Below are 12,297 nucleotides of genomic sequence, written 5' to 3' on the forward strand. Positions count from 1 at the left end.
TCAATTTCTTGTTTGCTTATCAAAAGTGGGACCTAGGATTTTTTTCTTTTCTTTTTTGCCAAAGTTGCAAGCACAGGATTATGACCACAGAAGGCCATTTGTCACTACCCAGCAACTTGTATGAACTATATTTATCTATGGTTCCACAGCAAAGAATTTTGTAATTGAAAAAACAGACACTTATAGGGGAGCTTCCTCCCAAATCTTAACATACACACATATACCAAAGGCTTTCTCCCCCTTACATGGGAGGTAGCTAAATGAAAAAGGCATAGAAACCACTCCCACCCATTCCGCCCCATACATATTCCACTCCCCTCCACCCTCTTATTTTGGCACCTCCTGGATGATGGGTCATCCCAGCATCTTGTCCACTGCCCTGGGTCAGAGGCAGTGTCTCAAGACACAGCACATCCACAGCAAAGCCACTTCAAATCTTAACAAACAATGAAAAATTGGACAGAACTAGTATCATTCAATTTTATAATTTTACCTTAGCACTGTTAACTGAAGCATCTGATTGGATTTATGGAAGACTGTATTGTACACAATCACACACCAACAACACAGTATATACTCTATAAGGGATTTGTGGGAAAACCTCATTCGTCATGCCTCAAGGGAGGCATGACTGCTTGGCCACAGTCTTGGGAATGACAAAACAACTGATTCATGCATTGCTTTTCCAAGTCAAGCTAAAAGGTGAAGCAGGAAATGTGATGAATTTTTCATCTAACATACATACATACATATACCAAGGCTTTTTCCCCCTTACAAGGGAGGTAGCCAAAAAGGAAATAGCATAAAATCATTTCCACCCATTCCATCCCTGAATACACTCCACACCCCTCCACCCTCCCTCTTATCTTAGCACCTCCTGGATGATGGGTCATCCCTGCACCTTGTCCACTGCCCTGGGTCAGAAGCAGTGTTGCAAGACACAGCACATCCACAGCAAGGCCGCTTCATTAAATTGGCGACCCCCCCTCTCCATCCCCCCCATTGCATAAAAGGAGAAGACGGGGAGAAATCCCTTCGGGCTGCGTCAAATTTTGCTCACACATACTATCTCACCCCCCATCCCCCCGTCCATTCCACCTCATGCATCACAACATCTTCCATATACAACCATTCTCCATTCACCCCTGTCTTCTGTCCTCTCCTGTCCTTCCTCAACAGACATTCCCCTCTTCCCCAAAGCCCCCTTCACCCCATCCATCCACCTCATCCTAGGATGTCCCCTCATGTTCACTCCCTCCACATCTGCCTTCCATACCTCTTTTACTAGTCTTTCTTCACTCATTCTTTCCATGTGTCCAAACCATCCTAATATTCTTTCATCAACCCTATCTCCCAACTCCCTTTCCACCCCTGTTCTTCTCCTCACCTCCTCATTTCCTACTCTATCTAGCTTAGTAACCCCCATCATACTTCTCAGACACCTCATCTCAAACACATTCAAACTTCTTCTCTTATGTTCCATGTTTCTTCCCCATACAGTGCTGTTGGCACAATCACTTCTTCATACAGTCTCCTCTTAGCATCCATTCCCAAATGTCTATTCCTCATTACACTCTTTAATCCACCAAGGCATTTACTCGCTTCTCTCAATCTACATTCTACCTCCACATTTGCACCCAAGTATCTAAAACTATCCACTTCCTCCAGTCGCTCTCCCTTAATACTCACTTCCAGTCTACTGCCACTTTCACCCCTTGTACATCTCATCACCTTACTTTTACCCACATTTATCTTTAGCTTTCTTCTATCCCATACTCTCCCAAACTCTGCCACCAACTTCCTCAATCCTTCCTCCGATCCTGCCACAAGCGCAGTGTCGTCTGCAAACAACAGCTGGCTCACCTCCCACTTTTCTCCATTTTCTTTAACCATCTCCAATCCCTGACCCACTACCCTTACATTTACCTCTCGCAACACCCCATCCATGTATAAGTTGAACAGCCAGGGCGACATAACGCATCCTTGACGAAGTCCCAGCTTTACCTCGAACCACTCACTCTCTCCATTTCCAATCCTGACACAAGCTCTACTACTCTCATAAAAACTCTTGACAGCTCCCAGAAGCTTTCCTCCTATCCCGTATATCTGCATAACCTCCCACAGTGCCTTTCTGTCTACCCTATCATAAGCCTTTTCCAAATCCATAAAAGCCCAAAAAACATCCTTCCCCTTTCCTATAGCTTTCTCAGATATGTCTTACCACAAAGATCTGATCTACACAACCTCTACATGTCCTAAATCCACACTGTTCCTCACCAATTACTCCTTCTGTTCCTCTCCTAATCCTTTCAATCAAGATCCTCCCATAAGCCTTCCCAACTACACTAACAAGCTAATCCCTCTAAAACTACTACATTCACACTTGTCCCCTTTTCCCTTGTAAAGAGCAACTATACAGGCACTCTAACATACAAATTGTTTAATTTTTTCAATACAAAAATGATGACAAAAAGAAAGAATTTCTTTAAGATTTTTATTAACATTCTTTGTTCTGATGAGTACGGTATATTTGGCTATCACACTAGATTTTAGCATGCATGCGTTGCCCTATTTTTTTCTCTATCTCCAACGTATTTCTAGGATATTTAAGCATTCATATAATTAACAAATAAATTATATAAAGCAAAAATTAAAATTTGTTTATCTAAGTTCTTGCAGCATTCCTTAGATATTCAACAAGTTCCAGGACCAAAGCTTTATTTTCCTTAGTAAGCTGTGCTATGCTTTCTTCAATATTCTTCATCTTGTGCTTCTTTTTGTGTGAATCATGCCTATAACTCTTATATTTTTTTGGCCAAACGGCATGACTAGTATTTCTTCTTCCTGCACTATGAGTCCTAATATGAAACTTCAGTTCAGTAATATCTTTAAATCCCACATTACACTGATCACAGAAATAATCGTAACCCTCCGAGTGTAATACAATATGCTTCTTGAGTTTCCTTTCCTGACTGAAAACAGCATCACACTGTGCACAGTTATATGCCTTTTCACCTGTATGTTTAAAAGTATGATTCTTGAGCTGAAAAAGTGTAGAATACATGGCTTCACAATAACAACATTTGTATTTCAGCTTTTTCCCTCGTGTGTCTGTGACATGGTGAACTTTTAAATGATGGGCCTTTCTGGAGTAACGATGACCAAAACTCAAATCACAATAATCGCATTTGTACGGCTTTTCATCGGTGTGGACAAAGCGATGTTGTTTGAGGCTGCTTGCCTGAATAAACGCAGCGTCGCACTGGTTACATTTGTGAGGTTTTTCTCCCGTGTGTATCAACGTATGGTCTTTAAGCGCGCTGGCCTGAAGGAAAGCTGCGTCACAGTAAGTACATTTATGAGGTCGTTCCCCGGTGTGTGTCATCATGTGCAACTTCAAGTGCGTATAACGTTTAAATGCACTACCGCACTGGCTACATTTGTATGGCCTCTCTCCTGTATGTATAACCATATGCTGCTTTAAATTGCTTGCCTGGTTGAAGCATTTGCCGCACTGGTTGCACTTATGAGGTCGCTCACCTGTGTGGATCAAACTGTGTACCCTGAGAGTCCCTGCCTGGGTGAATGTGGTATCACACTGCAAGCAACGGTGAATCTTCTTTGTAGAATGTCTTCTAGTTCTCCTTGTTCCCCTCGATTCTGAGTTTCCTTTGTTATCTTGGCTTTCTAATGAGGAATCCAAATCGTCTTCCTCATTTTCCTGCATCTCAATTTCCTCTGTTGAGTTATCACTGTTTACGACTTCCTTTTTCATTTCCATGGACACTGGATGATCTTGTACATATTCTTTTGATTTCTCCATTTTTTCCACGTGTCTACTCTTGCATGGAGGAATCTGTTGCAAAAGAAGAAATAAAAAATAAAAATAAAGTATATACATAAGATTAATACTTAAATTATTAATAATTTATGGAAAAATATATCAAAAATAGAAAGTTGGGGATGAATGTCAATAAGGTCCATCAGAATGTCACTTAAGTCCTGAAAATATTGACTGCACAAAACTTAGGCAGTCAAAATATATTACCAGTATGGGGTACAGAGGGGAAGGTATTTTATAAAGGGTGAGGGTTTCAAGAATGCAATGGAACAGACTGCTGAAGGCAAGAAAAGAAATGGGAACACTGAACAAGAAATTTTTGGGTGGTAATACAATGTCAACGAACATTGAAATAGCCATGGCCGAGGATATGATAGAAATGAGTTGTTGACATTGGAATTAGTCATACAGAAAGAATAATAATAGTAGATATAGAGAATCTGTCATGGCCTTCCTCAAATTATGGTAACTATTTATAATTTTCCATGTTAGACATACAACTGAATATTTAGGGATGGTATACAAAATACTATATCCTTTGCAAATTCTTTCTGATGTTTTGGTGTTACCAACTTGCCTTCTGTTCTGACACCCATTAGATGCCTCCACTTTGGCTGTCATTTCAAATGCTTGATATTTTGCCAAAAACACTAGGATCTATTATCATTTGTTTACTGTGATCGAGTTGAAAACAGACTTCATGAAAAATAGATATCTCATAGAGAAAAAAAAAGAAAAAAAAAAGAAAAAAAAAAAAGGAAATTGAAAAGTCTCAATACAGATGACAGCCTATCTTAAGGGCAGTTGAGAAATGATCTGTTTGGATATTTCTACAACAGTATAGGGATGATCCCTTAATGTGGGGGTGGAGTGGGTCTGAATGAGGAGTTACCCTAAAGAAATAAATAAAAGCTATTGGCTTATGACATTTATCCCTTTGACTTTGTGTACTGTATACTTTTCCTCTTATTCTGACTCCTGACACTTTTACTGGAAAAGGATCGTGTCTCAATTAAACCCTTCCATACTAAGATACTTCCCACTTTTCTTATTCACTTCCCTGAAGCCCCTCCAGTGGGTTGTTCAAAACACCAAGTGCCCCTAGGGAATATTATATTCATTTAATTTACTGCCACATTGACCTGACATATTACAAACTTACCTAATTAAAACCACATCTTTGATAAAGATCTGGAATATTAGACCATTAATGATTATCATAATCATTATCATAATCAATATCACGGTTTCCCATAAATCATTATCATTATGGGAAACCGTACTTGACAGCTGCAGAGCCAATCTTTACGGGGCGATATCATATGATCTTGGCAGCGCCATCTTATTAAAACTTAAGTTAACTTCATAGTAGTTTACCTAGAAGAGTGAGGATAGTACACGCCAACAAACTTAATAAAGTGTAAGAACGAAGTTTGACAGAAGGCTTGCTTTGTTTACAACACAAATAGCCAAATGGATGGACGAATGAAGAGGACTGTATACTAGTCTACCAAACTGCCGGAAATTTAGCGTAAACTGTCGTATTAGATTATCACGATTATTTCTATCACATCCGTCACTACAGTGTAATTTCACTTCTGGCGCACAAACACAAACACAGCATCATACACGTTTCGTGGGCACGTGACTCATATATGTTAGCCCTCCTAAAAAAATCATGCGTATTTAGTATAAAAAATTAACAACCGCTATTATGTAGACATTCTTTGATGCCCCAGAATAAGAAAAGATAGAAGTTATGCACGGGAGAGGGTAGAGACTGTTCTTCTTAAACTACCTTGCTACAGGAAGTTACATACGCACATACTACCAAGGGCTTCCCCCCCCCTTACATGGGAGGTAGCCAAAGTCAAAGGCATAAATCCACTCCCACCCATTTCATCCCCACATACTCCACTCTCATTCACCACCCCTTCCTCCCTCTTTTCTTGGCTCCTCCTGGATGACGGATCATCCCTGCATCTCACCCACGGCCCTGGGTCAGAAACAGTGCAGCAAGACACAGCAAGGCCGCTTCATTTAGTCGGTGACACCCCCCCTCCCTCGTCCGTCCCCCCATGCAGAAAAAGAGACGACGGGGAGAAATCCCAACAGACTGCGTCAAAATATCATTCACACCTGGGCTGAAATAATTTCAGTATCGCTGCACTGCGGGTTATTACTCCAACTCTTGTGGGCGGGGAGTTGGGGTGTGTGTGCGCGTGTAAGGTCACAGCATTACCCATAGATCGGTCATATACGAGCACTGAGCTCTCTTACGTGAGGGAAATAGCTGTCGATCACGAGTCCAACACGTGATCCAAAGACCATGGTGAATCACACACTCCCTTACACCCCCCCCCCCCATCCCTTGCTGTAACAGGAAGTTACCGGACAAAAATCGTTACAACGAAAATTCTGTACCGGTTGGGACTTTGATTTAGATCCCGACAGGCTGTTTTGTTTATACCCGTTGCGCCCTTTCGTTATCGATTGATACGTTTGATATTTATATATTTATAATCATTAGCCCAAGGACGAGAAAATGGCTCGGTAATTAATATCATTAACGTCAATTAGAAAATGTCACTTATTTGCACTAATTTATCCTTTCTTAGGTTGTCTACCGTTTAGGTAAACTATTATAATAATGATCATAATAACCAATGATTGAAAACAAATCTCATCTGCAGCTGGCCTTTAACCCTACGTGCCTTTGTACCCTCTTGTCTCAGTTTCTTTTAAATGTGAATAAAAGTTCCGTTTCTTGGTTATGTAAGCCACTACAGTAGTATAATTAGTGATCTTGTTCTTGCAGGAAATTACTATTGTAGTGACGTGACGCACCCTACGACCCGTCACACACTGAACAAAGAAATCTTCGGAGTAGCCCTTCCAAGTTCCCGTAGTGCGTAGTTCGCAAGGACGTCCCGACCAGCCAGCGGTCAGCCAATCAGGAACTTGGAAAGCTCCTCACGTTCCCGCCAGCCTCCTTTAAAAGGACTTCGATGGGTGATCCAGCCCCCGACTCTCTTCCCAAGATTCAAGGCTTCAACACTTGGAGTCGGGGTCTTGCTTTGCACTCGGGCGTCTGTATTTTGGCCAGGAAGTCCCTCCAGGCAACTATACTTGATCAATTTCATTATGAGCAGATGCTCGCGATCAAGTTAAGCACCACTCGCGGTCCCATCCTCCTCTGTACCCTCTACCGCCCTCCCCGTATCCCCTTCCTCCCCTTTGTTGACATTGCCAAGGTGATGTCATACAAAATCCCAACCTTCTTCATTGGCGATTTCAACTGCAGTCATGCTGCTTGGAGCCCTGGAACGCACAACAGCAGCTCAATGAGTCGGCAACTACACTCTCTTACTATACTTCACCGGCTGAAGTTCCTAGGTCCGGACTTTCCCACATTCATAGGTCATGGATTGCAGGGTAAGCCCGACCTGGTGTTCTCCAACAGCCGAGCTTTCTTCCTCAACTCCACTATCTCACCCGGTGCCCCCACCCTCTCAGACCACATACCCTTAATCCTTCGCATCTCCACCTCACCCATCCTTATCCCCAGTGAGCCTCGGTTACGTTACAGTCAGGCCGACTGGGAAGGCTTCAAAAACACTCTCACGACATACACCAACACAAATATGGACAACACTCCACAAGCGGCGATAGAGCAGGAATGGCGCTCACTTACAAAGTTTGTAAAAAACGCTGTAAAAAAGCACATTCCTAGAACAAAGCACCGAAAGATTGCCACGTTCACCGCTTCTATGCGCACTAACAGACTACGCATCGCACTACAGAACAGATCTACAGATCTATTACAAGCACCCCTAGAGGCTCGTGTAGCCATCCTAAGAGACATGCACTGGCTACAGAGTAGCCTGAGGAAGTCCCTCTACATCGATTCACATCGAGAGGAGGAGCAACTGATGGCCTCGCTCTCCGGCGCCTGTGAGAAGGACCCTTCCAAGTTCTGGAGGTCCCTCAAACGTGAGCTGGAGGAGTGCTCTGTACCTCCATTCAAGGTCTACAACCATCTAAACCATTCTGCATGCACTCCCCAACAGCAAACTGACCTTCTGGCGTCAGCATGGAGTGAGGTCTTTAAGCCCCATCCTGTGCAAGGACCACATTGCTTTAGCACCTTGCACAGTGTTAACTCCTTCATGAACAGCTGTAGTGACCTCATTCCCGACGAGACTGTTGATCTCTCTCAGTTAGATGAGGATGATCCCCTTATCTGCCCCATCGTTTTGGAGGAGGTAAAGGGGGTTATCTCGGCATTAAAACTAAAATCCCCTGGCCCTTCAGGCATCGATGCACACATACTCAAACGTATGCCAGACAACATAATCTCACACATGACGACACTATATAACAGCTCACTAGCCTCTGGGTACTTCCCACAACTATTCAAGGCCTCCCATACCATCCTCATTCCTAAACCCCAGAAACCCGCCTCCGCCCCCCTTTCATATCGGCCCATCTCCCTTCTGGAGTACTTTGGAAAGGTGTTCGAGCACGTCTTAAGCCGCCGCCTGACCGTGTACCTAGAGACGGAGAATGTGCTGAGGGACTGCCAGTTTGGTTTTCGGCCGGGGCGCGGTGCAGAAGACGTAATATCCATAATCACTCAATGGGTTCAAAGACCGCCAGACGGTCGTCCTGGTAAGGCCATTTTGGTTTGTAAGGATGTGGAGAAGGCATTCGATACTGTATGGCACGAAGGCCTTAAGTACAAATTGTACCACAACTTCGACTTTGCCCTGCCGTTCACAAGGTTGCTCTGCAACTACCTGGACGACAGGTCAATTAGAATAAAGTGGCGGGGCTGTCTGTCCCAACCTTTTGTGCCGAAGGCTGGAGTGCCGCAAGGGTCAGTCCTTGCCCCCACTCTGTACAATCTATATACGAATGACCTGCCAGAGCCGGCTTATCCTCGCAACCAGGCTCTAACTCTTTCGTATGCGGACGACACTAACCACATAAGCAGACACAAAACGCTGCAGGGAGCGTTACACGTAATGCAAAACATCCTAGACGGGGCACACGCGTGGGAGCAACAGTGGCGCATTAAGACCAACGCGTCGAAATGCAATGCTGTACACTTCCGCTGCAAACGAACCAACAGAACAATCACAAACACTCCTCTTAAAATAAACAACACAAACATCCCAGCGAAGGACCATACCCGTGTGCTGGGTAGCACACTTGATAATGGCCTTACCTGGACCCCACACTTCCGCAAGCAGGGAGCGAAAGCTAGGGCTGTGCTGGGTAAGCTCAGACGCTTCAAAACTGCAACACTGAGAACCAAACGTCGATTGTACCTAGCCCTCGTCAGACCGATTCTGTGCCAGTCCCCGGGACTAAGCCAGCTGACATGTGCCACCAATAACTACGAGCATCAGAAGGTTCAGAATGCCGCTGTCCAGTTCATCACGGGCTCGCGATGGAGCGACTTCAGAACCACTGAGTCTCTACACCAAATTTCCAACATCCGTCCACTCAACCAACACAAACACAAACTTCACTCAAGACACCTAGAAAAACTGCACGCCAAACACAAACATCTGATACAACATATTACACCTAGACCACACCGTACAGACTATCTGTCAGCTGCGCCCGTCCCACGTGCGGTGTACACGATAAAACGTGTATAACCGCACCAACAAGTAACACACCCCTTCACCAGCTTGACTGGTGATAACCGCAATAATGTAATAATAATAATAGTAATGGTAATAATAATGATAATAATAATAATAATAATATCGCTACTCAAACCCGACCTGGGGTAAAACAGGAATTCTCATGCCTTACCTGGGGCTAATCAGGAACGCCCTCTACACGCGGGAAGTGAAATCTACTCACTAACCGTAAATTACACACATACACCTTTCACGAACATAGCCGCATCCCACGCACAAACATATACACTTCCTTTTTCTTCGACTAAAATTCGCTTCCTTTCTCACTTTCTCTTATACTACATCTTCTCATTTCAGTTTACCTCCCACTAAAGATTTTTCCGTTTTTCCCCCTTTCTCTCCTACTACGTCTCCTACCATTTTCCAAACTTTCGTTGGTGATATAATATGCTCTTCCTCCCGGCATTGGCGCCACCGTCCAAGTTCCTAGCCCAGTTCTCCTAAAAGCCACGACAACAAACTAGCCCCTAATCGCTCGCAATTCGCCCGGTGGCAATAGCCCTCTTTTATACACTACTATCTTTTCATTTTCTAACAGACATTCTTCCCCTCCCACAAAACCCGATCCCGCGCAAGCGAGGTGGTCTTTTCTTGGAATCCAGAATCCAGAACAGGACCTGACAGATTCAACACAGCGCTCCTAGAGGTCGGACGTCTCTTCAACCAGCTCTCTCAACAAGCTCCAAGTATCATCGCCGGCCGGTGGTGGCTGGGAGATACATCTCCTAGCTGCCGCCGGTCTGGCATGGCCGACCTCTACGTTGACGTCGGCAGGCGGGTTTACACCAATACAAATACACACACACATTTCCCAAGTCACGTAAATCTCTGTTTTCAGAGTAGTGCTTGGAAGAAAAGAGGCACATGCACACTTTCTCGCTAGCAAAGAAGAGGCCCAATCGTCTCGCTCAGTACGCCCAATCTGACCGCAGGCTGGTTGACGGAGAGACTTGGGACACCTTTCTGTCCGACCGGCCCGCAACCAAACGCTGGCCTCTCGCTGACGCTGGTGAGCGAGTTTACACTTCTGACATTTACACACAATTCCCAATCGCGTAATTCTCTGTTTTCAGAGTTGTGATTGGAAGGAAAGAGACCATACAACACCCGCCCGTCTGCCCCTCCCTCGCATCGCCACTGAATCTACTCTTCCGAATTCTAAACCCAGTCTGGGGATAAACAGACAACGCTCGCCCCACCTGTGGCTCATCAGGTTCGCGCTCGCCAGCGGTGGCGGCGAGGAGTTATCTCCTTGCCGCTCCCGTTCTGGTCACTGATCTCTTCGTTGACGTCGGCAGGCGGGTGTACACCGCCCGTCTGTCCCCCCTCGCACCGCCCCTTGATCAGCTCTAAAAGGACTTCAAACCCAGTCTGGGGATAAACAGACAACGCTCGCCCCACCTGTGGCTTATCAGGTTCGCCCTCGCCAGCGGTGGCGGCGGGGAGTTATCTCCTTGCCGCTCCCGTTCTGGTCACTGATCTCTCCGTTGACGTCGGCAGGCGGGTGTACACCGCCCGTCTGCCCCCCCTCGCTCCGCCCCTTGATCAGCTCTAAAAGGACTTCAAACCCAAAACCTGGGGATAATCAGGGTACGCTCGCCCCACCTGTGGCTTATCAGGTTCGCCCTCTACACGCGGAAAGTGAAATCAACTCACTTCTCGTAAGATACACACATACACCTCTCACGAACAGAGCCACAAATCACGCACAAACATCTACTTTTTCTTCGACTAAAATTCGCTTCCTTTCTAACTTTCTCTTCTACTACATCTTCTCATTTCAGTTTACCTCCCACTAAAGATTTTTCCGTTTTTCCACCTTTCTCTACTACTACGCCTCCTACCATTTTCTAAACTTTCGTTGGTGATCCTAACCCCAATGGTAATCCTAACCTCCGGCGTCAGGCGCTTCCCTCCAAGCTCCTGGTCCAGTCCTCCTAAGCCATGACAACAATCTAGCCCCTAATCGCTCGCAATTCGCCCGGTGGCAATAGCCCTCTTTTATACACTACTATCTTTTCATTTTCTAACAGACATTCTTCCCCTCCCACAAAACCCGATCCCGCGCAAGCGAGGTGGTCTTTTCTTGGAATCCAGAATCCAGAACAGGACCTTGCCGCTCCCGTTCTGGTCACTGATCTCTTCGTTGACGTCGGCAGGCGGGTGTACACCGCCCGTCTGCCCCCCCTCGCACCGCCCCTTGATCAGCTCTAAAAGGACTTCAAACCCAGTCTGGGGATAAACAGACAACGCTCGCCCCACCTGTGGCTTATCAGGTTCGCCCTCGCCAGCGGTGGCGGCGGGGAGTTATCTCCTTGCCGCTCCCGTTCTGGTCACTGATCTCTTCGTTGACGTCGGCAGGCGGGTGTACACCGCCCGTCTGCCCCCCCCCCCTCGCTCCGCCCCTTGATCAGCTCTAAAAGGACTTCAAACCCAAAACCTGGGGATAATCAGGGTACGCTCGCCCCACCTGTGGCTTATCAGGTTCGCCCTCTACACGCGGAAAGTGAAATCAACTCACTTCTCGTAAGATACACACATACACCTCTCACGAACAGAGCCACAAATCACGCACAAACATCTACTTTTTCTTCGACTAAAATTCGCTTCCTTTCTAACTTTCTCTTCTACTACATCTTCTCATTTCAGTTTACCTCCCACTAAAGATTTTTCCGTTTTTCCACCTTTCTCTACTACTACGCCTCCTACCATTTTCTAAACTTTCGTTGGTGATCCTAA

At 45.4% G+C, this 12,297-nt stretch overlaps 1 protein-coding gene across 2 annotated transcripts; it reads right to left on the reverse strand.

Annotated features, from left to right (window-relative positions):
• Nucleotides 1–2,469: 2,469 nt before the first annotated feature.
• On the reverse strand, nt 2,470–5,402 carry LOC143037484 (uncharacterized). 2 transcript variants are annotated; one of them, XM_076205770.1, is made up of 2 exons: nt 5,219–5,402; nt 2,470–3,856 (listed from the first exon to the last, which is right to left on the reverse strand). In XM_076205770.1, exon 2 carries the CDS (start codon nt 3,821–3,823, stop codon nt 2,666–2,668), a length of 1,158 nt encoding a protein of 385 aa, XP_076061885.1. In that variant the 5' UTR covers nt 3,824–3,856; nt 5,219–5,402; the 3' UTR covers nt 2,470–2,665. The 2 variants fall into 2 exon arrangements, with proteins under 2 accessions (XP_076061885.1, XP_076061886.1); XM_076205771.1 differs by lacking the exon at nt 5,219–5,402 and adding an exon at nt 5,004–5,139.
• Between the last annotated feature and the right edge of the window lie 6,895 nt (nt 5,403–12,297).

Source organism: Oratosquilla oratoria, chromosome 22 (assembly GCF_046742065.1).
Source record: "Oratosquilla oratoria isolate Oo_2021 chromosome 22, ASM4674206v1, whole genome shotgun sequence".
Taxonomy (NCBI): domain Eukaryota; kingdom Metazoa; phylum Arthropoda; class Malacostraca; order Stomatopoda; family Squillidae; genus Oratosquilla; species Oratosquilla oratoria.